Below are 27318 nucleotides of genomic sequence, written 5' to 3' on the forward strand. Positions count from 1 at the left end.
TCCCTTGTCAAATAAGTCTAAAACAATATTGCAAAATAAAGTTGTGCATGTTAACTGGATTATCAAGGCTGCAAGATTGTGTCTAGATTAAAAGATCTATTTACTATAAAAACATTTTCCACATTAGCCTAAATATGGCGGCCTTTAAATCAACTGTCATAATCGAAATCTTTAAATCATAATGGGTAGTTTGTGATTGGTCCAGAAAAGGTCCAGTCCAGCTTGCTGCTTTTTTGACCAATCTGCGAGCAATGTCTGTCTGACGTCTGACCTGACTTATTATATGTTTAGCACCTATGCAGTAGTATGGGCATGTTTAGTGCTAAACTAGGGTAAATGTACTGTTTCAATGAAGTGATAGAGCAGGATACCATAAATATACTAGTTTTGTACCAACCTTGCCAATGGAAAACATTGTTGAAAAATGAAATTTTAACTCAAGTTATTGGTTAATTAAATGTTTTTTTTTTATAAAAGTTATTGACAATAATTTAAAATTGTTTTTAAAAAAATTAAAGAAGGTAGTTGGTAATTTAATTTTTCTTTTACTTTAAGACAGCAATTTAAGTTGATTTAAAAGCACACACATAATTTTTTTCCCTCTTTAATATAATTTGATTTCTGACTAATTTATCTAATGAGCAAAAATTATTTTTCTACGTCAAAACTGCTCTGAAAAAACCCAGCTATTACTACACATTTTTTAAAACCACTTTATTACCTAATAAGTACGTTTTCCGGTATAAAAAAGTTGAAAGGTACTGATAAATTGCGGTTAATTAGTCAACAATGTCAAAAGAATGGAAACTATTGTAAACACGCCCTCACAAGCCCCATCTAGCGCCAATTGATAACTTACCTCCATTGATAAGGTGATTGGTCAATTTGCTGTACAATCACTACAATTTGTTATAGTGTGGTGAATGCGCAAGACAAGGACGTGCAAACCATTAACCGACCAAGTAGTTTAAATGTCCAAGCCAGGACGATCAAAACAATAAACAGTAATATCAAACAATAAAAATAAATAAAAGTAAACAGAAAACGATGGTTAATTGCGGTTGTAACGTTGAAATTATACGCGAAAATAGAAAACTTAGGTTAGGTTTAAACGCGGACGACTGATGTTCGTTTCGTTTACGTTCCGACCGAAACGTGCTCGCCCGCATACATTTCTGTTACGACTTTTCCGTGAGTTTGTTTTACTACGGCTACGGCGTAGCTTATTGCCATGTTGCCGTTGTTACCAAAAATTGTATGATAGCAGTGACGGAAAACCATTGCTAGCGTAAAAGTTCTGAAATAATGTAGTTACAATGAAGTAAACGGGGAAATGTTTTGAATGTAATTATTAAAGATTCAAACGTCACATTCTATTTTTCGATGTTTTGCATACATGAGTTTTCACTTTTACTAGTATTTTACGTACTAGTGTTGCAAGAAGCATTTTACGCATGAAATAGAAAAAGTTATGAACAAAGCCGCGTAGCATTGAGTGTGTAATTCCATGAGTGCGTAAAATGTCTTTGAACACGTGTACCTTACCTACGACTAAGGGTAAAGTCTTGTTTTAGCAACTCACAGAGTATTCATAGGTAGGCATAATACATTATTTCAGTATTAGAAGCAGTACTTTCAGTAACATTACTTGATGTGTTTGCTATTGCAGATGATATTCTAGACGAATTGGTATTTACATTACCCAATAATCTCCATATAATATACTTTTGCAGCAAGAAGCAAGAAGAAAAAACACTAGAACAAATTTTTTCAGGTTTAGGTAGTTTACGACCGACCATAAGACTATGCATTTTTCTTTTTCTTCGGACTTAAAGTCCGGATTAAGCACAAAAATCGTGAAAAAAAGCAAAATAATTTTCTTTAAAAAAGCATAAAAAGCTGTAAAAAAGCACAAAATTCTTTCAGAGATGCAAATTTTTTTTTCAAAATGCTTTAGAATCTTGGAAGACTGTTTTGAAAACTTTAAAAATTCTTTTTAACTACTTGAGAGCATTTGGAAGCTTTTTGGACTGTTTAAACAGCATATTGAAGGTTCTGGAATGTTTTAGAGGCATTTTAAACCTCTTACACGGTTCACAAAATTTTTTGGAAGCTTCTAAACTGCTTTAATATCTTCTGGGAGCTTCTAGACTAGTTGAAAAGCATTTGGAATATTTTAGACTGTACTAAATGATTTTGGAAGCTTCTAGACTATTTTGAAAGACTTCCGACTGCTTTAGAAGCATTTTGGAGTTTCTGTAGTGTTTTTTGAAATCTTTTATTTAGACTACTTTAGTAGCATTGAAGGTTCTGGACTGCTTTTAAGATATGTGAATTTGAACTTTTGAAAGCTTTTAGACTGCCTTGAAATTTTTTGAGAGGTTTTAGACTAGTTGAAGATTATTTGGAAGCCTTTAGAGTGTTCTAAAAGCTTTTGGAAGCTTCTAGACTATTTTGAAAGGCTTTAGACTGCTTGAGAAGCATTTTGGAGTTTCTGTAGTGTTTTAAAACCTGCTTAGACTACTTTAGGAGCATTTGAAAGGTGTTTGGACAGTTTAAAGAGCCTTGGAGGTTCTGGACTGCCTTTAAGGCATTTGAAACCTTGTAGACGATTTTAGAAACTTTTGGAAGCTGTTAAACTGCTTTAGAAGCATACGGAAGCTTTTGAGAGCTTCTAGATAAATTGAAAAGCATTTGGAAGCTTTTAGAAGCTTCTAGGCTGCTTTGTAAGCTTTGCAAGGCATTTTAGAGGTTCTATACTGTTTTGGAATGTTTTTACATTTTTTTAGACTACTTCAGGAGCATTTGGAAATTTTTTGGTTAGTTTAAATTTGTAAATTGATACTTATACATTTTGCAACATGTTTTTGTCGTTCAGAAGTTTTCAATATCTCAATATAGCAATTTCTTGTCAAAGCAGTTATTAGTTTAGTTTTTTAAAAAACTAGTTAAACCATAAAAAAATAGCAGTAAATAACCACAAAAAACTAAAATAAGCACAAAAAGAAGAAAAAATCAAAAAAAGCATCAACAAAATCTGTCAAATGAGGTGTTTTTGCATAAATCGTTCACATTAGATGTCAAAGGTTGGTTGCTTTTATTATTTACAAAAAGCAAAATTTCTAGAAATCCGGACTCACTGACCGTTGTAGGTAAATTTTTATTATTATGCACCATTGTATTAATATATTTACAGATTAAGAACAAATCAGATTTTAAATAGCTAACTTTTAGTACAAAAGTAGAATTTGGGTTCTGTTTCATCAAATGTCATTGAAATAGTACGGCAATATGCTAGTTTTTCACTCAAGAAGTCAATAGATTCTTTTTACCCATCAATTTTGTCGTTAGTCAGAAAGTACAGCCGCTGTAGGACCAAAAAACATAATTACATTACATGTTTATTACAAAAACATATAAACAAAATATTATTCGTTTTCATAGCGTATTTTTATCTTTCTAACAGAGTTTCCTAGTGTTTTAACAGCTTTTGTAATTAGTTTGCTTGTTGTGAAAATAACAATTTTCAAGGAATAAAAATGAACTTCTATTAATAGGGGATGCCAAGAATTGTCTGTAAGCTTTTTTATTTCTTGTATTTATTGTCATTGTCTCTAGTTATAAAAATAAACTGGTGATTTTAAAAGGGTTGACCTATATTAAAGGTAAATTACAAAACGATAAAGAACGGCGAGTTTGTTTATTTGTGTCGTTTGTTAGGCAACAGTCTAAATTATAAAGTAAAAATACCCGAGCTCCCTAACAGCGGAAACGCAAATATTTGCTTTTTTGTTTAGTACCCGTGTTTCACAATTATAATTTTAATTAATATTCTGTTTTTTCTAAAAAAGGAAACAAATAAACGGCTAAAGTTTGAACAATGAAGATTAAAAGTAAACAGTGCGAGTTCGAGTTGAAAATGGCGGCGGTGCGGGTGGGAAAGGATACGAAAAATATAGGGGTGCACTCCTTTATCCTTTCTGCTTTCGAGATTTATACGCTTTATTGTTTCGGTAGTGCTCTGCAATCCAATTTTACCCGTAAAATACATTTGATAATATGTACACTTAAAGTGTAAGGATTCTACAATGGTGCAAAGAGAGATTTATTCTTATTGTGTTGCTTTTGTAAACAGAAGAGATTATTTTTGTTCTGACCTAGTTCAAACATCATTTCAATCTCACTAAAGATGTGTGGACAGGTTTATGAAAACAAATTTTATTCTAAGCAGCTTTCCAAATTAGATAGCACATGAATAATTATAATTCAATATGATATTTCCTTTTTTAGAAACGAAACCTAGTTGTTTCGCTATTAATGTCAGGCTTATGTTCTCAGGATTTTTTTCATCATTTTCCTGTGCCCTGATTCTTAAAAGCCATTGTCCTGAATATAGACTGAACAGCAAACGTGGGTGAAAATATCACTGAACATCGAAAACCTACAAATGTTATGTGAAGCGCTAAAAGGTTATCGCGACTTTTTTTTCAAATTACGTAAACCATTCTGTTAAAACGCAAGTCTTCCGTTAGCATTTTAATTGCATTAACGCGAAAAATCTAATCTCGGTTCTCAACACAGCTGCATAGACAAACTGGATCGAGAAATTGAAATATGCAATAATTCCCAACAATAATGGATTTACGGCGGACACCTAATTGCAAAGGCAGAGATGGAAAAACTAATCTCATATATTAAACCGTTTCGTAATATTGTGGTCTGTAATTAATTCGAAAAGAGGACTTACCTATTTGATTTACGTTCCTAGATTACCTAGAGGCTGTGATTCAAATTACGGCCTCGTAACGATTTAATTCACGTGTGTGCATCTCTATAAACTACTGAAATCGCAAATGAAAAAATTGCGGTTATTTATCATGTAATTCAATTATATCCTAAGTGGTATTCGCGATTAAATTGGTTTTTATGGTGGATTAGGTGGTGTACCAAAAACCAATATTTAATGTCCGCTTTACACATACATAAGTGGTGAATTTTAACTCAAAATACTAAAATATTCTCGTTTATTTGATTACATATTAGAATGATGAAAAGTGGCACAAATGGCTGAAGTTTTTGAAAAATAAAACAATTAGTTTTTTGGACGTGAATTTTTTGGTTATAATGTAGTCTTCTAGCACTTGTTTATTTTTGTAATTTTTCTTACAGATTTTCTCTTTTTCAGCAAAAATATTGTCAAATTATTTCTGGGTTCTTCTCTCTAAACTGTCATATTTAGATACTTCATCGGAACAGTTCTCCAAATGTCCTCAACCTTCAATCTTATTGAATTTTGAGTTTTTCTCCTCCTTCATTGCTATCCGCAGCTTATCCATGTTTTATGTGTTTCTTGGTCGATAAATGGTTTTCAAAAGCTTTGGTGGGTTTAAAAATATTATTCCAAGGAACACACTACAGATTGTTTAAATTCTCTTCTGAATATAAATGAGACTCGTCAAATTCTTCAGCTCTTTTTCAATGTTTTCTAGTTTAGTTTGTCAAATTGTTCTCTAAAGTTCTAGACAACTTGCCATATTGAAATTTCTGGACAACCAGCAAGCTCAGTCGTTTCAAAAAATTTTTCGCCCTTCTTCTATCAATTAGTCTTTTTTTCTTGCCGATTAGCCAGCTTAATCATTTTAACACATTTTTCTGCTCTTTTTTTTATCAGTTAGTCTTCTCTTGAAGTTTCTAGGCAGTTATCCAGCAGCACATGATTTCTAACATTGTTCTATTCCTCTTGAAAATGTTATGCAATAGCCAGCACAATTATTTCAATACTTTCTTCTTCTCTTTATTTGAAAATTTTAGGTTAGGTTAGGTTGGGCGTGGTTCCACAAATATTTTTATATATTTTCTTCCAAAGGGCACCCACCACAGGTACCGCGTTAGGCTTTACATATCTTAAATCTTGATAACCCCAAACAGTTCGTATTCAAAACAAAATTACGCTAAAATAAATTTCAGAATTGAAAATGCAAACATTATTAACTAAAACAGTAAAATCGAAAAATTCCAACAGTCAATCTAAACATAATCATGACTAATAAAAAAAACAAACTGTGATCAATAGTACACTCCTTTATTCTCGATATTAATTTCCATTAATTGGCTTATTAATTTAATCTCCATTAACAATTTAATTTTCAATAGAATATACTGATTTAGATGGTAATTTATACAAAACTCTTGTTTATTGTGATTATAACCTAGACATTTAATATTTATTATAGTGGAAAATTCTTGTTATTTTTTCTCAAATGCATTATTGCTCAATGAAAATAAAAGAGCAAAGGTTATTCATTTAAAGGTATTTCATTTATCTCAAAAGTTGGTTTCGTTTTTGTTTGACCACCTTGTAGGTACTTGCAAATATTTTTTTTTTTGTGAGTTTGTTGGATATTTATTTTTTTCCGATACTAAAGTTTCAAAAGATGAAAAGAAAGCAAAAAAGAACGAAGCTGTCTGAACTAACTTTCAATTACCTCGTTGATTGTTGATCAGCAATGTCCGGTTTTTTTTTCAGAATGTTACAGCTAAAAGTAAATTGCCGCCCATGTAGTGGCAAAAGAAACAAAACGCAACTACAAAGCCAATAGAAATTTTAAACAAGCAAGCGTTAATTAACCTTTTTAGACCTGGGTGTTTTATTCCCGTTTCCGTTATCGTTTGAGTACTGTTTCCTCACTCAAATTGGCGAAAAAAATACGAATACATTTGGAATCAAAATCGTACGTCATTTTCTCCACAAAACAGGGACAATTAATAACGTTGTAAATTATTGGACGTTTGGTGGGGATTTTTCGGATTCATGACCTTCCCTTGTTCGGAAAAAATTAAAAATCTAAATAAAACATTACGAGCGTCCTTTGTTTTAGTTATATATCGCAGATCGCGACTGGCCATTGTTTCTGAATTTATTACTTCGACTCTGTCGACCAAAAAACGAGAAAAAAGTACGTTTTAAAAGTCCGGTCTGAACACTGGTCTTTGTAATTCTGCGTTCCAGTTTTGCGGCTTCGAAAAATTGATATGGCTGTTTGTCCCTACGAATTATTGAACTTGCAACAATGGAAAAAACTTTTACTTGAAACCAGTTTAAAACTTCATAAACCAACAATAATAACGCTTACTATAAATTGCTTACATATTAAATAAGCACAGTTGATCTAAAACAAAATTGCAGCAACCAGCACTCGACAGACTCTAAAATTTAATTAAAAAGTTGAAATTAGTTTTTGTTGTAATTCGCCATTTTTAAATACTTTTCCTTTTGCACTTATACAATCAAAACTTCGTCGAGAGTATAATTAAATGCCCGGCATGATAAGGACTCTCCGAGCTTCTATTCAAATTCCTGTAATAACTGTTATTGCCTGTTTTATAATTTTATTGACTTTTATTTCGTTCTCCCCTTCTTCCGAACACGGAAATTATTAAGTTTTAATTATGCTCGAATTTGTTTAAATTGGGTTCTATTAATTATTCGTTTTTAATTGAACAGCAAATACTTGAAGAGTGCAATTAGTTTTGATAATCGCTTTTACAAGGCAATTATGTATGTAGTAATAGAGGCAGATAGCCATTACGTCTACTTACTTTAAGTATTTAGAATACCAACAATTATTTTTATTTTAATAACTACCTAGAAAGTGAATTGTATTGTTTTTAATGTTATTTAACATAAAAGCAATTCTAAAATGTTGGTTGTAAAATACATTATAAAGGACAATATGTTCTTTCTATCACGAGTTTAAAGTTTAAACAGTATACATGCCATAATGAGAAAATGAACTTGAACTGCAATTGACATTAACATCCCTAAAACAAATAGCAGTTTTTGTTATAGAGAACTATTTTCACCCTTTTAAGGAAAAATTATTAATGACCTCAAGTTCTAGACTTGACGGTTATATTCCGAAACTGGGGTCGTTGAAATGCTTACATGAAAAATGAACCCTCTATTTGTGTGTGTTTCTTTTTTGTGTTGAACTGTTCAGAATTAAATGTGTGATGATTAGAACAAGTCTGTTGCCTTGTAAGGCTTAGAAAACACGACTGATTTGAATTGAGAAATATCTTCATTAAACTAGTTTACTTTCTCACGATCAGCTTTTCAAACCATATAGATAATAATTGATTCAGATCAGTTGGTATTACGCAATAAAAGTAAATAAAATGTTCCCTTCTGACCTAATTTAAATCAAAAGCGCATTAATCATTAACCTTTCTGTTCTAGTAATGACGTACAAATCTAATAAAACAATTAAATCTGAAATGTTGCATAGGTAATAATTGCAAAAAAAAAAAACCAGAATGCAATTTATTGTTCCGATGAAAAATCCTTGATCGTAATGTCTTACAAGATTTTACACTTACAATGCAATTAATAACAAATTAATTGATCGTTGAGTAAGATCCGACAACTGAAATATGATTTAATCCATTGTTTATTATTAAATTGTTGTTCTACATAATATGTGTCAGTTGAAATAAAACGAACATCTAATTAAGTAAAAACAAATTTATAACGATTACCTTCACTGTTATTAGATATTAGTAGGTGGTATTGTCAGTCAGAATGTCAAAAATATTCTTGATAGCAGCGAAACAAAAAAGTTGATCTCACTTGACTTGTCCTAGTTGGTTATGAGATCAAGTTAAAAACTTGACACAACTAATAATTCGTCCAATTAAACCAGTCAAGTGGAGTTATATTAATGTTGATTGCATTAAGAGCTCGAAACAACAGGAAGGACTAATAGAAATTTGCATCTTGACACAAATTGAGAGTAAATTATATAATGTTAACATCTGGTAGTGTGCTTCAAAAACAGCACCTAATAGACTCGTTAGGGAACTTAATTTTCTAAAAATAACACCTAGAATTTAATCGAGTTGAGTGCATGTTTCCTCAAAACTTGTTTTTCTTTTGATGTGGATTTATGTGCCGGAAAACATTTATTGAATAGTTTTAGCGCCTCGAGAACTTGTTAAACCACCACTCAAATTCGAAAACAGGAGAAACGAAAAAAAAAACCGTTATTCAATCGTTTTATCGTTACATAAATCACAAGTTATAACTTTATATGTAATGCACAAACAAGTAAAGCGTGAAACTTTCTCTTTGTGCATTGTCTATGTAAATTCACTTTAATTATTGCATATTTTGGTTTTTATCAATATAGCGCCACTAACCGGTTAATTTATAGGTTGAATTTAGTTCAAAAGTAGTTACTTTCTGTCTCCTAATTTAAATTGTTGTTTAGTTTTGAGGCATAGTTACCTTACCAAAACCGTGAAGAGATTACAATGTAATGGAAAAAAATTAATCATTTGAAGATTATTTCATAAATGTAATAATAGATAGAGTGTTTTATTTTAAAAAAATTGCTTTTTGTTTGTATTAAAAATGGTTTTCAACAGAACACAACAATTCCATCATTTATTAGTTATTTAAAATTGCTTCTACTAAAAATAGATCCGTTAGGTAACATAGAAAAAACAGAAAACAGGAAGCAAAGTCTTTTATAATAGCAATATTGATGACATGTTTGTTTATAAATAATTATTACAACTTAACACTATTTGCTGAACTTAAACGGACATCTTCAGCCTTCCAATCGATTAAATTGCAAGCAATAAGTGTAACAATAGTTTTCGAAAAAAAAAATAATGAGAGTCTATTGTTATGAACTAAAAATGTGTACAGCACCCTTCTGTTAAATTGTCGACATATTGTTCAAGTATTTATGAAGGGAATGAAAGATAAACAGGGAAAATGGCCTCCGCTTGTTATTCCTACTTGGCGGGAGGGATGTAAACCTTGGAAATTCGTGTTTACCACGAGTTAATGCTAATGGCGAGTAAATTAAACTCGAGTTGCATATAATAGTGTTGAAACTAAAATAGAACTTAATTCAAACTGAAAACGTAGTATATTATTTATGCTAGATCAGAACTGGATACGTTTACAGTTTTGCCCTGGAGTCAGTTGCTTTTGGATTTTAATGCCCATTATTAGTGGGGGAAATTAATTATTTACTCAAAAGGGTGTTAATTCCTGCCTTTCCCATAAAACCAATAACCTATTCCGTTTCGTGTAATACATAACTGGTGAGGTATGAGTATAACCTCTTTCACCTCATATGAAAACCCATCCCGTACGATAATGGCATGTAATAGAATAGCCATTGGCACGTTAACACTATCCGCTCGTCCTAACAATGAAATACTTCGAGATTTTAATTAAACTATTTATTTATATCCCAATTTGGCTTGTTCATTATATTATAATTTATAGCGAGTATTTAGCAATGAAATTAATGTTGTGGAATGAGCTATAGGCTAAAATTTATGGATCCGGCAAAATCTCATTAAGAATGAAGTTGTTGGGTTTGTTTGGGGGGCGGAATGGGGAGGGAGAAGGCCGACTCGGGGTCTGAAATTCAGCCCTTTTTGCATTGGCGGCGGCACACCACACACACTTAATGATAAACCAACAGAATTGACATTCCAAATGTCTAAACAGAACAGACTGATTAGTTGATTGTGTTTTACAATTAAGTTGGTGAAATGCTATGAAATGTAAAAACCAACCCTAAACACGTTACATTCAATGCAGTTTCAATTAGAAAACTTTTTATGATGTTAATTGAGTAGGTAAAAAAATTCACTACAGTGGTTCAGATGTCTAGATCTACGCCACTGGTTTCTCTATTCTCAGTTCCCCCTCATGCAAAACTTTCGCAATCGATATGGAAATTTAAATGCCCAGCAATTCGCTTATTTTTATTGAAGGTTTGCAGTATATTAATTTATTAATGATCATAATTTACGAGCCGAGAAAACGTTTCTTTTAGTTTCTTGGCAAGAAAATTATTAAGTACAGGGTCAATTACTGGAGACTGACCAACCCCTTTTTTTGAATTTTCCTTTATGTAATAAAAAATGGGTATCAAAATATTCCTAACCTTAAAACCAAAGGGCTACAACCAATAATTGTATTTTTTCTAATGGGTCACCCAGAATATTTAAATATTTTAGGAATGTGGTCATAATTTAAGTATTTTATAAACAAATTTTGAATATTACAATTTTTTTTTTTATATTTGTAGGTAAAATGCAGGTAACATAGTTTCTGGAAGTAATTTTTGGATTAATCAACTTTTTAAAGCTTCAATTGAATACTGTTTGAATTACGTACAGAAAAACCCAAAAAGCTGGATTGATCAGTCCCCAGTGAATGACCCTGTATACGCAATGCATGTGAAGCAGATCATCGTTTTTGAGATATTCAAGTATGAGTTCAGAAATTTTTAATCAGCTTGCATAAGAGCACGTAGAGTTCAATTAATATTTTAGAAAAACAGTATACCTAATTAAATTGAAAATTACTGGTTAATACTCATTTCAGTTAATCAGTTCAAGATTTTCCCAATTTTTTCTTTAGAAACACCGATCGGACATACAGATTTGTCAGAAAATTTTATATACAGGATGTTTCTTAACGCCATGATAATATTAAGAGGGGTTCTAGAAAGTGTTTTTAGAAAAAAATTGTGATTTTGTTGCTAGATATCTTTATAAAGAATTTTACTAAAATTTGGCATTTCACACCAACTCAACCGACTTTTGCTGAGATTCCGATGATGTGTACCAAATTTCAATCAACTTCTTATCAAAGTTTTTCAATTTTATTTTCTTCAAGTCTCTAGAAAATCTCGTCATATGACCAAATAATAATCTTTAAATAATGAAAACATTGCTCCAAAAAACCAGTTACAAATAACGTTTAACTGTTAAGCAAATCAAACAAACAGTATTTGGTCATTACATTTTTGACTATTATCTACATATAGTGCATATCCGTTTACAATTGCCATATTTGTCATGACCAACTTTACGTTTTCAGCATATGATTGCAGGTCAGAGATATAAACAAGGATTCTTGACTTATTCAGTGGTAATCAGAGTTGATTGTTGAAAAATAAACCGCGTTGTCGCTGTCCCCTTTTCATAGTTAATGCCGTTCGTGACGAAACCGAATTTGGCATTTGACTGTCATCGCTCTCTGGCTGCGATGCATCAAAATTGCAACAGGCCTGCAAAAGGCAATTCATCGTGAATATTGAATTTCAGATGACATATTACTAACGTATATGAGGACGAGACTGCATATGTATTATACACGATAGCTGTCCTTTAGGATTGAGCGCTATAGGTGGTTTGTTTATGAATAAGGGATACGTAGGATGAATAGGAAATGGAAAGGCGAGACGGAACTCGATTGGCAGCAGTTACAGCAACATACATGACAACTTATTAATTATTATTATACAGTTGGTGGTTGCAATTTGTTTAAACGTAGGTGGCGATTCCTGACTGGGTGGACAAATGAAACTTTAAATTTATGTTGTGAAATCCGATAACGTTTACGAACAAACTATTAAGTTTCTTGGCAAATTAATGATGGAGCCGTCCACTTAATTTACGTCATGTATGTGAGGGTGTAATTGGATTGGTCAATAATGTAATCGGGCAACAGACGAAGAGCAGGCCTGTTTATTTATGTTTTACCATCATCACTTTTACAAAGTACCAACCCCTTAAATCTAGACTAATATTTGCCCTTCGGCTCTTTTCCTCATCGGCCGCATGTTACAGATACTTCAGTATTGTTTCTCGTTCGATAAACGCGAAGAAAACAAAAGGCGTAAACAAGGTCCTTTTTGAATCAATGTGTATGTAGCTGGTCTACTTAGCGTCAATCATCCGGACCCTAATATGACGGCAGACGAGGGGAACGAATAATATTGTTGTACGATTTAATAGGCTACCAACCCTTAAGGGATAGGTTATATTATTTTTGATATTGATTGAAAGGGAGTATATTGATAATTCAATTAATAACACTCTGTAGGGTTGAGCCACTGAAGCACCAGAGCCAACGTTTCTCGTTTGCAAAAAACGTAACCAATAATTTGCCCATCGATTCGAACACCCTAAAATTACTGCAATTTTATAGCGGTCAAAATACCATTTAAAATTCTGTGGCTATTGTAGGTTGGCGAATACCCATTAGAAATAATCACAGTGGTTAAGTAAAGTTCACCAAAAATAAAATAGATGTTTTGGGGTTCATTGCAACTTTTATCGAATGGAAATTGCCCGGAATTTAACGAAGCAATTTATCGAACCAAATTTACCAACCTTAAGTAACCTGTAATAAGACAAACTAATCAATTTTGGAATTTTAAAGAAGCTTTCTAAATATTTGCAATGGTTTCAAGCAAATCTTGCAAAACACTAACAGGACAAAGGGTTTCGAGACAAAGGCCATTGAAACGCTACTTAGCGTGTTTCAATTGCATCGCTAAGGTAATAATAATTAGGCGAGCAAAAGTAAATTTAACCGACATAAAAAGGTTGTTAAAATATTTGCCGGTTAAAACATTTAAGTGGACATATGGGAGTTTATTTTCCCATTGTGTGAGAAACTTTGTAGATCTGCCACTTGTTTGCCATTACGGTAGTATTTAAAACGAGTTTACGCTTGAGAAAATAACAGGTGCCTAGTTATTTAGTTAAAACAGACTATTTGGTTTTTATTTTGTTTTTAATTAATGCCCATTTTAGAGACGCGAGCATAATTATCTACGTCCAGATTCTGTCCCGTTTCAACTTTCTTTCAAACATTTATAATTGCTTAGGTCACACAAGGATGAACTTTTAATTAAAAATTTAGTTTACCAAGTAGTATTTACTTAAGTACTTATAGGTATAAAGTAGGAGTTTGTTATTAACAAATAAAGGGTATGACACTCAAACTCAAGAACAGTACTGAATGTTAATTATTGCTTTAATGCTGTCTGCTTACTCTAGACTGTAAGTATTTTTCTTATGGTGATTTTAAAAACAATACTAATAGTTTTTAATGTAATAACTAATAAGTTATGTATTTAAGTTATACTTTCTACTAATTTAAAAAAAAACATATGTGGTTATGGTCGAAAGGAAACAGGATTTGCCTTATGATGGAAAATAAAAATCTTGGGTAATGACATCGAATTAAATTTCTGAATGTGTCAAATTAGTAAATGTTAAAGTCGCTGGTCTGTGCTACAGTAATACATGTATACAGGGTGATTGACTATAAATTACCCACCCCTCTTATTGCTCGTAGAAAAAAAAGTTAAGTAAAATTTTACGTGAATTTTCTTAAGAGTTATCAAAAGTTCAAATCAAAAGTACGATGCATTTTTGAAATTAACACCCAGTATATTATTAGATTTTTGAAAAGAGCTCTCCTTTCTTATTTCAAAAATATAAGTCATGTTTATTTTAAATCGTTATTGAGTATCTTTATACACAATCATTCTAATTAGAAATATAGTATAATTTTTTTCTATTGTTGACTTAATTAATGAAATGTCAGTTGTCAAACACAATAGTTGTCATTGTTGTTTAATTTGGTTTTGTTATTACCGTAACTCTATTATTTCACGTTGAATAACTCAATAAAGGTTTAAGATAAATTAACATAAAATATACTTTTTTAATCAGAGTGAAAAGCTAGTTCCAGAAAGGTAATAATATACAAAGTGTTACATTTAAAAAATCCATTATACTTTTGTTTCACCCTGTATACTACGGGTTACTAAACTTTTGATAGCAAGAAAACTCACTTAAAATTATACAACTTTTTTTCTACTAGCGATGATAAGAGGTGGTTAATTTATAGTGAATAACCCTGTACATTTTCGATTTAGAAACAACAAATCCAAACTAGTCAAAAATGGCACAAAATGAAAACATTCTGAAGCAGAAAGTTTACGATCAATTCTGAAATCTTCCTCGTCAAAAAATATAAAAATAGCAACAATTGGGCAGCAAAAGACAAAAACATTAAAGACGAAGCTTTCTAATAGATTTTCGAAAAATATGCAACACTGCAGCGATTTTCTTTGTATATTAAGAAACAAATAACTGAAGAAAGTTTAAGTCTCTTAATTAAAAGTTTAACTCTCTATAATTCCCAGAAAAAAAATAAGAAGAACGTATACCACTTTCAGACAAAAGCGTGTCTGGGTCTTCGAAAAGCGGAGAAAATATTGGAAGATACAAAAGATGTAAACTAAGAGACTAAGCTTAGCCAGTAGATAGGGTCGTATAAAGAACATTCTAAAATATTTTATAAAAAACAGATATCTGATATTTTCACTTCTGCAGATGTTTGAATACCTGGTTTTTGGATCTGTAATGTGAATACATTCTAGTTGATGCAGGAAGTAAGTTGGTAAAGTTTATTTGCTGATGTAGAGAAACAAAGTTCGTTAATAAGACCACTTATAGATCTAGTTGGAGTTGGAGAAAATTACACAACCTTGAAACAGTTTTCGAAGAAACTAGACTGAGAACTCCATGGAACTTTACATAAAAATGAAAATCTGCTCTAATAGTAGATGTTTGAAAAAGCTTAGGAATAAGTTTTACATCATATTCTGTGAAGAAAGTTATATCAAATGTAGTAAACCTCTCAAAATAAATCAAGTGTTTAAAAATTTCTTTTAGTGTACCTACAACATAGATGGAGTCTCAAATTGGAAAAAAGGTTCTATTTGAAAAAAATTTTGATCATACTGTCATAATTGTTTCAAACTTACAACATACAATTAAAACAACACTCAATTTTTGAAATTCCAACGGTTACTCCCAAATTTGGGCCACCCTATACACTCAGTAACAACACTGACTTGCTACTCACTTTCCACTTCAAGCCTCTCGTCCAGAATCAATTCATCGACTCACCTGAAAGAAAGAACAGTATTATAAATGGATTCTCTTATAAACGTACTACAATGGCTAATTGATTTTAATCTCGGAAGCTTTATAGGACTATTCAATTTACTATTCCCCGAGCTAATAGACCGCACGATCTAAGTAAATCAAAAGCGACTCGCAAGGTCTAAAGTAATCATACGGAACATTATTCAATAATAAGCAAGAGCCTGGCAGACGGTGAAACAAACATTTACCGTAATATACCAATGCCCATCAGAAACAACGAAAACGCCCTACGAAAACAGCAAGTTCACTCCATAATAATGAGTTTATTCGTCACGACAACTTATTACAGTTAACATGACGTTTTAATTAAAACTTCGTAATAAGTAAATAATGAATAGTTAAATCTTTGGAATTAAAATCGCGAAATGACGTGCATGTTGCCGATTTCGATCGACAGTCCTTGACTTCTCGGGTTTTAAAGTTGAAAGTTTATGGAAGTAATGTTGAACTTCCAGTTTTTAGACGAGTAATTAAATTCCTTAAGTTTTACGTTAACTTTTAGATGTCTGGTTAATAAAATTAATGATACGCCTATTGTCCTACGTAAAGGAATAATTTATGGCCTTTCTACTCGCGATCATTAGTCACCATCATTACTTCGAATTATTTTCCAAAAATAATTAATCAAACATTCGAGACTTTCACTAGTAACCGAAACTCCCCTCTCGCATATTGTTTAATATTTGCTTCCAGGAAGTTGGTTTTAACAAATTTCTACTTTTAGCAATAATAATTATCATCAGCTAAGGTGGTCTTGAATTATACCCTAACATCAACATTACAAATTTCCGTTTTTAGTTAAAGTAACATTCTTGCAAGGTATCAAGTTACAGAATGAATAATACATGGTATATCTTAACCAAATTGCAGCCATATATTATTTCGTTTATTAAATTATATGCTACAAAGATAAGATTCTTGATATCAGATTCGATTATTAACCATTTTACTTTCGACTCTCTGTCACATAAAACTGCAATAAATTTTACTTTATACGGTACTAGCTGTCTCGTTGGTAATAACCAAAACATTTATCTGACAGTCAAGTTTTAGTTTATCGTCCCGTTAAGAAATAGGGTGCAATAAGTCCCTAATTTGATAAGGCTAAAGGTACATTATCGTATGCAAAATTAGTTATTCATAAGATTCATGAAAAATCATATTTTATTATTGTATTCATGCATAATTCATTTTGTGCGGCCTATTTTGTGGTTATCGTAAGAAGGTGATAGCGGAAACCTGTTTGGGTTAAGTGTGTTAGATGCCAAGAAAAACAAGCTATACGGAATGCATTTTCACTTCATGTAATCGGTTGATTAATTTATCTGTTGGCTAAGAATGTTCATGTTTATGTGCGCTATGTGGTTGACAAGTCAATGTGTTTGAATACAAATTAATTAAATTCCAAAATCAGGTATTATAATTAAGCAAAATATTTCTCAAAGTAAATGCCTTACTATCAAAACTTTCCCGACCACGAACGGCATTAAAAGATTAATTTTCGATTTACTTAACTCTAGATTAAAGCATAAACCTCTTTGCAAAGTTGGCGTATTTTCGAACTTGAAATTCTTGCGGGAAAATTAAAAGTGGATAAAAACGATTAAGGCTTTAGTCGTGATAAAAGGGTTTGCCACGATGTTTTAAAGCGTTTCCACTTTAATTTCTCTAGAAATAAAAAAATTCAAACACTTTCTGAAACCAAAACCCTATTTCAACTTTAACATTGAATTACACATTAACTCTAGTTAGTTTTGTATTTGTCTAGTTTTGCGCGATTTAGTCTTGTATATTAACTTACCTAAATTACGTAAACTTTATTATACAACCAAACTTATACAAACTTGGATGCAACTGGAGCTGTTAGTTCCTCGTGTTGTCTCTCTATATAAGTTTAAATTAGTTTCATATCAAGCAGGAAGATGAATTTGTTCGAGCCTTAATGACAAAAATTAGACTTTATCGAAACGTTAATTGCATCAAAAATGTGTGTGAGTGTGTAATTTAGAATAATTTGGACATGATTGGTCATCCTTTCTATACAAATACTTGCCTGTTGCTTTTTTGGTTGTTTAGAACCAAGAATTGTTAAACGAGGGGTTTTTCAGCAAAAGTTTTCAATTAAAGTAATTGTCAAAGCTGTAAATCAGCTTCACCACCAAGTGAATTTAGTGTTTAGGTCCTAATAATAATTTGTACTTGTTTTTTTGTTTTGTATCTATGATATTTTGATTTTAAAATTTCAGAATTATCCTGATTACTGTACCCATAATAGTTTCTACAGCTTCGACTGTTCGGTGACTGACCGTATAGGTAAATTCTGTTTTAACTTTTTACTACTACATTAATTGTTACTTAGACTAGGTTTTAGGTTAGAAAAACGAACTGTTTCTAAAACAGAGGTTGTCTCTTAATTAAAAATAAAACACAAAGTCGGTGTTTCTTTGTTAACTTGCAGGAAATGCATTATTTAAACCTTCTAAAAATCGCTTTTACAACCATTTGTAGATGTGTCAAAAACGTAAAAATTCTCTTTGAAAAAATGTTCAGCTTCTTAATTTGTAACAGTTTTGCTGCAAACTATTCTTAGTTATTATATAAAATCAAGGTAATCAGGTAAATTTGAATTGAACCATAACGATATTTGTTGTAATTAAAGCATTTTGAGACTTGCAGGAAATTAAATATTTATACCTCCTTTGGATGTGCCAAAAGACAAAAAAATAAACTTAAGATAACTTCCACATAAAATTTAGTTTTACACTGATGAAATTCGTTCTTGAAACCACTTTATGAATACATTTCTTTTACATCAAACTGAGGTGTAAAAATTTACAAAAATTTCTTATTTGATTTTACCAACAAGTCTGACGACTTGGCATTTGGCCATATTTTTAAACTTCTTTACCAAAGAAATTACCTGATTTGAGTAAGTGATTCTGAAGGCTTGAATTCATCTTTTCATACTGTATGGCCTTTACTATCCGCTTTATTTTTTTAAAATTCTTGAAAAAGCATATAAAACTCAATTGCTTCCTTAGACCGTTTCCAACTGTTCAATGCTAGTTTGGATTCTACACAAACAAATCTACTCAAGAATGATGGTAGTCCTGTTGTTTTATCTAAAAATACTTGTTCAGAGAGTTAACTTTTTCCCGGTTTTTCAAAGAAAATAATAAAATTACCCTTTTTGGTCACCACTTTTGCTGAATGTTGGAATGGAAGTTTAGGATTTTAATTAAGTTACTATAATTTCCTCTATCTATAAAATACTGTAAATTAACTTTTATCTCTTACTGACTTGAGTTGATCAGTTTTATCCATCATTAGCTTATGAAAAGTCCCGTTTCTAGTTATGGGTCATTCGGAGCTGCAAAACTGAAATAGAAAAACAGGGACGACGCGTCACGGGAAAAATTAAAACGTTAATAAATAAGTAAATTATAAGAGGAAAAGCACACGTAATTAAAATTCATGGCGACATAAATATAAATAAATGGATTAAACTGGCACACAAAGTAGACGTAATTAAAAGTATAATGAATATTAATGCGGGCTGCTCGTCTCTACAAAAGAACACAAGCAAAATCTCCGGGTTTATAAACCTTTTCGCAATTTATGGTTCTAAAGTATGATTGCGTGTTTATAATGGGATGGACTCTGCAGAAAAGTCCTTCTTGTTTGGAAAAATAGATTGAATAGGTGCTAGACAGGAACATTAAATTAGGCACGCTAATTAGTATGTTAACTGTAGATTTTGTGGTCATAATTTATTAATTGCTAATTTTATGGAAGAATTTCTAAGTTAATGACATTCAGCCTAGGGCTACAGCTGAAAAAACAGCCATAAATGTAAAAGGATAATTCCCGTTGTTCTTCAAGAAGCAATTTACTCTTTTTATGTAAGACTTGCATGACGTGGGCGCGTGAGTAAAATCAATAAATATGAAAATTCCTGTTTTGCTAAACAAACAAACAAGACAACACACCACGATATCCTATTAAAATTTCTGCTATTGTAAGCAAATAAATTAAATTTTGCATACATAAAAGATAAATTCCAACTGGGGTTTAGATTGCTTGGGGGATGAGGGAAACGAAAAGGGTGGGAGTTTAATGGCGTTTCACGTTCAGCGCCACTTCAACAGTCTCGTATCCTATCATCCAGTGCCTTTCAACGCTTTTTTTTATAAAATGACATTATCTCGAACGCTTTAGTATACTGTTAAATAAAAAAAATCATACTAATGCCTGAAAAACGACAAATACATGGCAGAATCGATATTTGAGGGGCTGAAATCAGTCCAACTGTTTAAGAACTGCTGGAGCACCGAACGAAAATAAGGAACAAGGCATAAAAGCAAAGAATGGTCGATAAAAAAGGGATTTATTTAATAGAAATAAACATGACAGAATTTCGAATCTAATTAAGGGGCTGGATTATTTTCGTGAAAATAAATTGTAAGCTTAGTTAATATTCCTGTCAAGAAAATACAAGTTTTTCTCTTTTCTGTTGATGTTTAAAACACGTTTTTTTTCAGTTGGACAGCCGTTCGAAACATTCCATTAAATTAAATTGGACCGGTAATCTGTTTTGTTGATAATAATTAAACGAAAGACTGGAGGAGAAAATGCAAATTTAAGTGAAATTTCAGTCGAAATACTTTTGCAAGCAATAAAACATTGATCTCAATAATTTTTGAGATGAATTTAGTTAAAAAGTGCCAATAGTCACGAATTTCAAATGGAACACCTTGTATACTTTTAGGTCAGTGGATTGCGCACACTCAGTGCTACAGAGTGACCCAATAAGTGCTATACTAGAAGTATAGGGGGTATAGGAAAACCTTAGCTTTGTCAAGAAATTGTGTGCAAGTAACGTCACAGCGTTCAAAGTAAAAAGAGTCATAAAATTCAAATATAAGACCCTGTATATTTTTAAATTAGTAGTGGCTACACAGTGACCCAAAAAATGCTATACAAAAAGTGTCTCGTTTCCGAGATATTTGAGGTGAAATTTACCATTTGCAACAAGTTAACGTCACTTTTTGAAAGAATTGCTTGCAAAGTCACGTCGCTGCGTTTAAAGTGTCAAAAGACAAGAATTTCTTACAAGACCAATTATACATTACAAGATACATTACATTACAAGAAAATTTATGGTTATCTTTAATCTTAAGATGAACTAAATCATCAATGATTACTTAAGCGAATGAGTAACGACAACTAAAAATTGAATCAGAAACATGAAAAGATATTAAATAAAACTGCAAAGATCAGAAAGAGAAGAAAACTCCTGAGATACGTTCAAGTACACATACGTTATTTGAAAAGTTCACTTTTTGCAAAAATATTCATGAAAATACTAATCTATATATTGGCTATTTCTTCTCTTGTAGTCGATGATAGAAATATACTAATTTTAGTAATCATAGTTTGTTTCAAACATTGCTAATGTATTTGATATTTTTACCTTCCAATTTAAAGTAGGAAGAACTCGTTAAAGCTCAGCCAGAAAATTGCAATTGCAAAAATGATTATTGTCATATATTTTTGGATTTTCTTTAAACTTTCTGTGTCAGAATATAGGCCAAATATGTTTGAATTAATACTTTGACACCTAAAAACCACCATAACTTACAGAATTAAAATGTACTTAATTTAAAATCAAATTACTATTTATTGTCATGTCTATCTAGTATATCAAGTAAAAAATTGCTGGCCGTAATTTGTATATTTAAATGCAATCAACTGTTAAACATTAAGCGTCATATCATACATATGACTCTAATGTAATATTCATTAATTTCATTGTAAAATCTAAACAATATATTCGAATAATGGCAAAGTTTAATGCACGGCTTTCTGTCTGATTATATCGCATTTTCCCGATATTTTGGTAAATTTCAGTCTCATTTATTTGATGTATTGTTAATGGCCATCGATCGGTTCAACTACAAATTTGCCAGTGTAAATTTACTGACCTCTAGATGAAAGTAAAATTAGTGGCGGTTAATATTTGATGTTGGCCGATAATTTTGGAGTGGCGAACAAAATGGACGTATTGAGGGTATTTATTGCTTATTCGGTGGTAATCATTTTTGACACGTCAAATGGACCATTTCGTGTTTATTTACAATTATCTAATAGAATGTTTACGATCGAAAAATGGATAAGACAAGCAAACTGAGTTGCAATAATTTAATTGCCCAACCCACTGTCGTTTTATTAATATTATTACTGTAACAAGGAAGTTTATTGTTCAGTCATCGAACATTTTTACGAATCTCTATTAGCTGATAGCAATGCAATTGTGGGTATTACAAAACTAAGCCCAAGTCAAAGATAGACGTTTGAGATTGATATGCCTGTCTGAAAGTGAAAGTGAACGAGTTTAAGTGTATTAAACACGATCAATATAACTAGAAAGCAAATAATATATGACTTTAAAGTCTATACGCCATTGATTTTATCTTTCTTTGGTGCAGTAGACCGTCCAAAAGCTAAATTAGTCTTTTTAGGACAATTACATCTTACTTACAATTTTCTTCAGGTTGACAAGGTGTGATGCTTACCTAGAACAAAAAAATTCAATAAAACACAAAAGTCTCTAATTATTCCCGCTTCAATAATGCAAGTAAAAATTATGGTTATTTTACAAAGACCTACCTATTTACGAATTAAAATTAATAAACGCTAATAATAGGATAGAGTAATTTTATGTCGTGATATTCCGGAATGACAAAACATGCAATGAATACTAAGGTGGAATATTATTCTATGGCTATAATTAGAAAAACGTTAAAACACATGGACGGGCACTGAAATATAAATCAACGTGAATTATAAAGCAAATTCTATTAATGTTTCATTTTTTATTAAAAAAGACACTTTTTAGTGGGTCACGCAAACGATAATTTGTTTGAATATTGTAACTATTATTTTAGTGCACCGTTTTTAAAATGTAACCGTATTAAAACATTTTATGATTTTGTGCTAGACAATTTTAACCACACCCGCGTAGATGAAACTCATCAACCAGATTTAGATGCAGTAAAGGTAATCAGTAAAGAAGTTAAGTACTCGTTTATTGCCGCTACCGTATTCTCGAATAAGGTAGTCGATAAAACTGGTAACGAGACACTTGAAAGTAAACGTTCAGAAAGTTTTATATGTGAATGTTTTTCGGTTTGAATTAAGCTAGTTTCTTAGTTTAAACAGCCAACGAACTGGGAGTTTTTAGGTTAAGCCATATAATTTGTAGTAGGTAACTGGAAATCTAATTTTAGTACTTTAGAAAAGTATTCGTTTAGTTGGAAGAAACTTTTTCTGTATAAATGTAATTCCTTTAGATATAAAAGTAGTTATCATTGAAATTGTTTCAGTCGCAAATCTTATAGTAAATCAAATTTCAAAGGAAGCTCTAAAGATTATTTAATTTTTTCTTTGGCATTGCCAGATAGTTTCTAACAGTGTCAGATGGTTTCTGGAAACGCCAGACTATATCAACAAAGTTAGTTTTTGACTAAGTCTATACGTTACGTTACGTAGTATACGTTTACGTTTCCAAATTGATAATCTGTCCTTTAGTTTAGAAAATACTAATTTTGTAAACGTAGTAAGCAACTGATCCTATTTTTAGATTCTGCTACTTAGTCTAGATAATTTTTCTAATCAGTTTCCTTCAAAATACAATTTCATAAACTGCCATTGTTAGAAGCTATCTGGCATTGTTAGAAACAATCTAGAAATGCCAGAAATTAACTGGATAAGCCAAAAACTATCTGGCAATGCCAGGGTAAAATTTACATGGTTCTTCAGAACCACCATAAATAAATAATGCTAATTTATTAATCCTGAAAAAAAAACTCTGATAATAACTTTATATAACTATTTAAACTTTGCCACAACAAGTATTGTGTATTTGATCGTGGATTTTCGAGCTTGAGCAAATAGATTACTGCCTAATATTTTTTAACATTCTCTCAAATAATTCTGCTAATAAATAATACTGATTTAACAAATTATTATAAATTGTAAACACCTTTTTCTAAATTTTCAAGAACTAATTAACAAAGTGGAAAATCAGGTTTTATAGTTCAGATCAGTAACTTTTTTATGAGAAAATAAACAAGTCATTGACTGTGGGTAATTATTTGGGTTCCTTAATATATCATTTTACGAGGGCAGTTTGATAAGTCTGTTTTTGGGTCTTTTGAAAATTCTCTTCCAGGGCATTAGATAGCACTGTTGTGAATGACAACTGAATTTTTGAGGTTTTCAACGTTTTCTAGCAAATCATTCAACAATTTCTACTTTTGTCAAACCCTCTCTTCCTAATTTCGGTTTAGAAGCATTCATTATCTAAAAAGCTGCATTCCACATGTTTTATTCCTATATACTGAACTTGCTTGTGTGCTGTTAGCGAAACCAGTTATAAGCGAAAATCATCTGCCACTTGCTAAAAATATTTAAAGATTTGTATACTCATCTAGTTCACAAGCAGTTAGAAATCGTTTTAAAACTATATTATAAAATACTATTTTTTGTATAATAAAGGAATTTTTCATTATATTTTCATTATACATTGAAAACAACTGAATAATTAGTGAAACAAACTCATCAAAATTTAAGTATCAGCACTAAACAATAATTAAATTTCAACAAAGTTTCTTGCCTACCCAAAGTGAATAAGTCAGTTCAAGAGCTACATTAAACGTAAATGATCTATGGCCTTAGTCTGCAGCCTTTAATGATGCAATCATTCATGTTAAGTTACTCGCATATACACGAATTAACTACCTAAAACGCATAAATGATTACGTTTCTGGTTAAGAATTAGGGAAGTCCCTAGTGCATTTTAACCATTATCGGACTGAATCCATTATTTGCAGTCCAAGTTTATGCATTTTCCAACGCGTTTATACTTTATGGTTGTGCGCGAGTGTAAATTGTTAAAGTTATTATCATTTCATTTGTACGATACCTCCCTCTGCGATTCTAATGCTCAATATTTTGATACAATGTTACTGCGATGTTACGGAATGTTCATTACTTCATTAGAGGTTATTTCACACTGTTTCCAGCCTCACTATATGCCGAGGTGTAAATTTATTTTACAACATTTTACGACTTGGTTATTTAAGATGTTTATTTATTTGCTATGAAAGATTTTATCGCCTCAATTATTAAAGTATATGAGGTAATAATGGTAAGTAACCAAACTGTTTTACACTACCAAACTACTGCGAAAAAATTATAATAAAGTAAACTAATGAATCTTAAAACTTTCTTAAGACATAAAACAACAAACTTTTTCCTATAATGGTTCAAAGTCGCTTTCAAGGCCATTGAATATTACTTCCGGCCACTAGATTCAATCTGACATCATTTTATAACAACTAATTTGAAGAGTTTTTGAACCCACAAATAGGATTCCAAACATCAGGAATGTTAGACGACATCGGAAACAAGTTTCTGGGGGGCAATCAAGCCTTCCGAAAGTTTTAATATAAAAATTGTAAATTTCATATTTTACCAGGGCCCAGAGTTAAATTGCATTTGTTTCAAAATAATTTCATCTCCTTACGGAAAGTTTTAAAAGTTTAAATTGGACAACGTAAACCAAACGAAGTTTTATGAGTTCCATATACATTATAAAAGTAGTTACTGAACGCGAGTTTCCTTTTTGTGCAGGCCAACTTTTTGAAAGGGGGAGAAACTTTTCAACCGAAAAAAGCGCCTTTGAAACAGCCCCATTCTCTTAAAATATGTTCGGATAAATTTTGTATCAAATGCCACTTTTACCTCGTATTGAATATGTAAACTACCCAGAGCGGCCGTTTTAACCAAACTTCAACCTGCATCTAAGTTAAAAATTAACAGTAAAATAAAAGATGTTTATGAGTTGTTCGTAAAACTTAATAACCAACACGGTTATTGTGCTTTGGGTACAAATAACCGCAAACAAGTTCATAAATTGCATCTATATGCTTGTTGATGAGCGAAACCAGATCATGTAGTGTTCTATAGACCAATTCTGGATTCATTACACTTCACAACTTACACATCTAAAGAAATGAGTAATGATACTTGAACTGCTTTATTAATGGATTATATGAGATTATCATAAATTAAACCGGATCATGCTGAAAGTAATTCAGACATGTGCAGTCGAAGTCAATATAAATTTTTATACAATTTTAAACACAGCAGTGAATATAATTTCAAAGAGTCTTGATTTTGTATACTGGGAGACAGGAAATAGTGAATTAACTGTAATAATATAAATGAACACTAACGATTTTGCTTATTATAAGCAAGATTAGGTAGATTTAGGAGAAAATATTAGGAAAAATTGACATAATATTCTCACATACAAATTTTGGATAATTTACGTGCAGTCAAAAATTTGCATATTAATATTTTTGCTTTTAACGTTTTATTTTTGAGTTGATTTAAATCAAACCTATTAATGTAGCTATTCTCTGGTGTTTATTGGTCACACAACACTACATACCCCAACAATTGACGAATAATTACAATATCGTTTGGATTTACCACGCTTTTAATTTATGCTATAGATAGAACCGTTTAAAATATAAAACTAAATCGAAACGTCATTATTTGGTGTAAAAAACTCGATTTGATGAGGCTCATTTCTGCCGTTTTACTGTTATAATAAAATTTAAAAACGTCAGCTTCCATTACGCAAATGATACTTTTATCTGGCAACTGTGTCCCAGATAAAAGGTGGAAGGGTGCACATTATCTGACGGTATAAAATTTTCGTACACTGCCGAAATCCAATTATGAAAGTGATTTATTGCTAATAGGTTGCTTTACCCCCTCTTTTATGTCATTCAAACCTACACCCCCCTATTTTTTTCATTCCTTTAGCTTTCCCCCTATCGCGGGGTGTAGATAAAACCGTCCAAAGTGGTTTAGGAATTTCCCTTTGAGTGTATTTTTGATGGGGGCAAATGAGGTTATATTCACTTTCCATAATCTTTGACTGTATGTACATTTAAAATAAATACCAAAATCACATACAAAAATTGTTTTAGGACCAAGCCAGTAAAAATCATTTGAAACGTTTCTAGTTTAAAACAAATTATATTAAACAGCAGATCATGTAACTGTCACATTTATGTTTTGTTGTAAATTTTATGTTTGTAGGTACATTATAGCATGTTTACTGAACTAAAAGGCTTTCTCAGTAAATCGATATACTTAGTTAAAAATTTCTCCATTCTTTCCCAGTGGTTTTGGCTTGAAATCACCTCCCCAACTCTATTGCTTCAGATCAATAATTAAACAAACAGTAACAGATACAACAAAACAATCCCTTTAAGGGTATTTTCAATCAACTTTCACTGTTTTAACAATAGCCGCAAATCACTCAAGTTTTTTCGGTTTGGTAGTTATGATCGATAACTATACGATAATAAATAACCGTTGGCTATAAAA

At 31.4% G+C, this 27318-nt stretch overlaps 1 protein-coding gene across 6 annotated transcripts in view; it reads right to left on the minus strand.

Annotated features, from left to right (window-relative positions):
• Positions 1-27318, minus strand: part of LOC145727539 (uncharacterized) — a 75461-nt gene that overhangs the window by 14666 nt on the left and 33477 nt on the right. The window contains exon 1 of one of the 6 annotated variants that reach the window (XM_081977150.1): positions 860-1188. The exons of the other annotated variants lie outside the window; for them this stretch is intronic. Coding sequence (XP_081833276.1) covers positions 860-865 — 6 coding nt within the window. The 5' untranslated portion in view covers positions 866-1188. Of the gene's footprint in view, positions 1-859; positions 1189-27318 lie in introns of those variants that run through there. 6 annotated transcript variants of the gene reach the window in all.

The sequence above is a fragment of the Ips typographus genome, linkage group LG4, assembly GCF_016097725.1.
Source record: "Ips typographus isolate SLU linkage group LG4, UJ_Ityp_2.0, whole genome shotgun sequence".
Classification (NCBI taxonomy): Eukaryota; Metazoa; Arthropoda; class Insecta; order Coleoptera; family Curculionidae; genus Ips; species Ips typographus.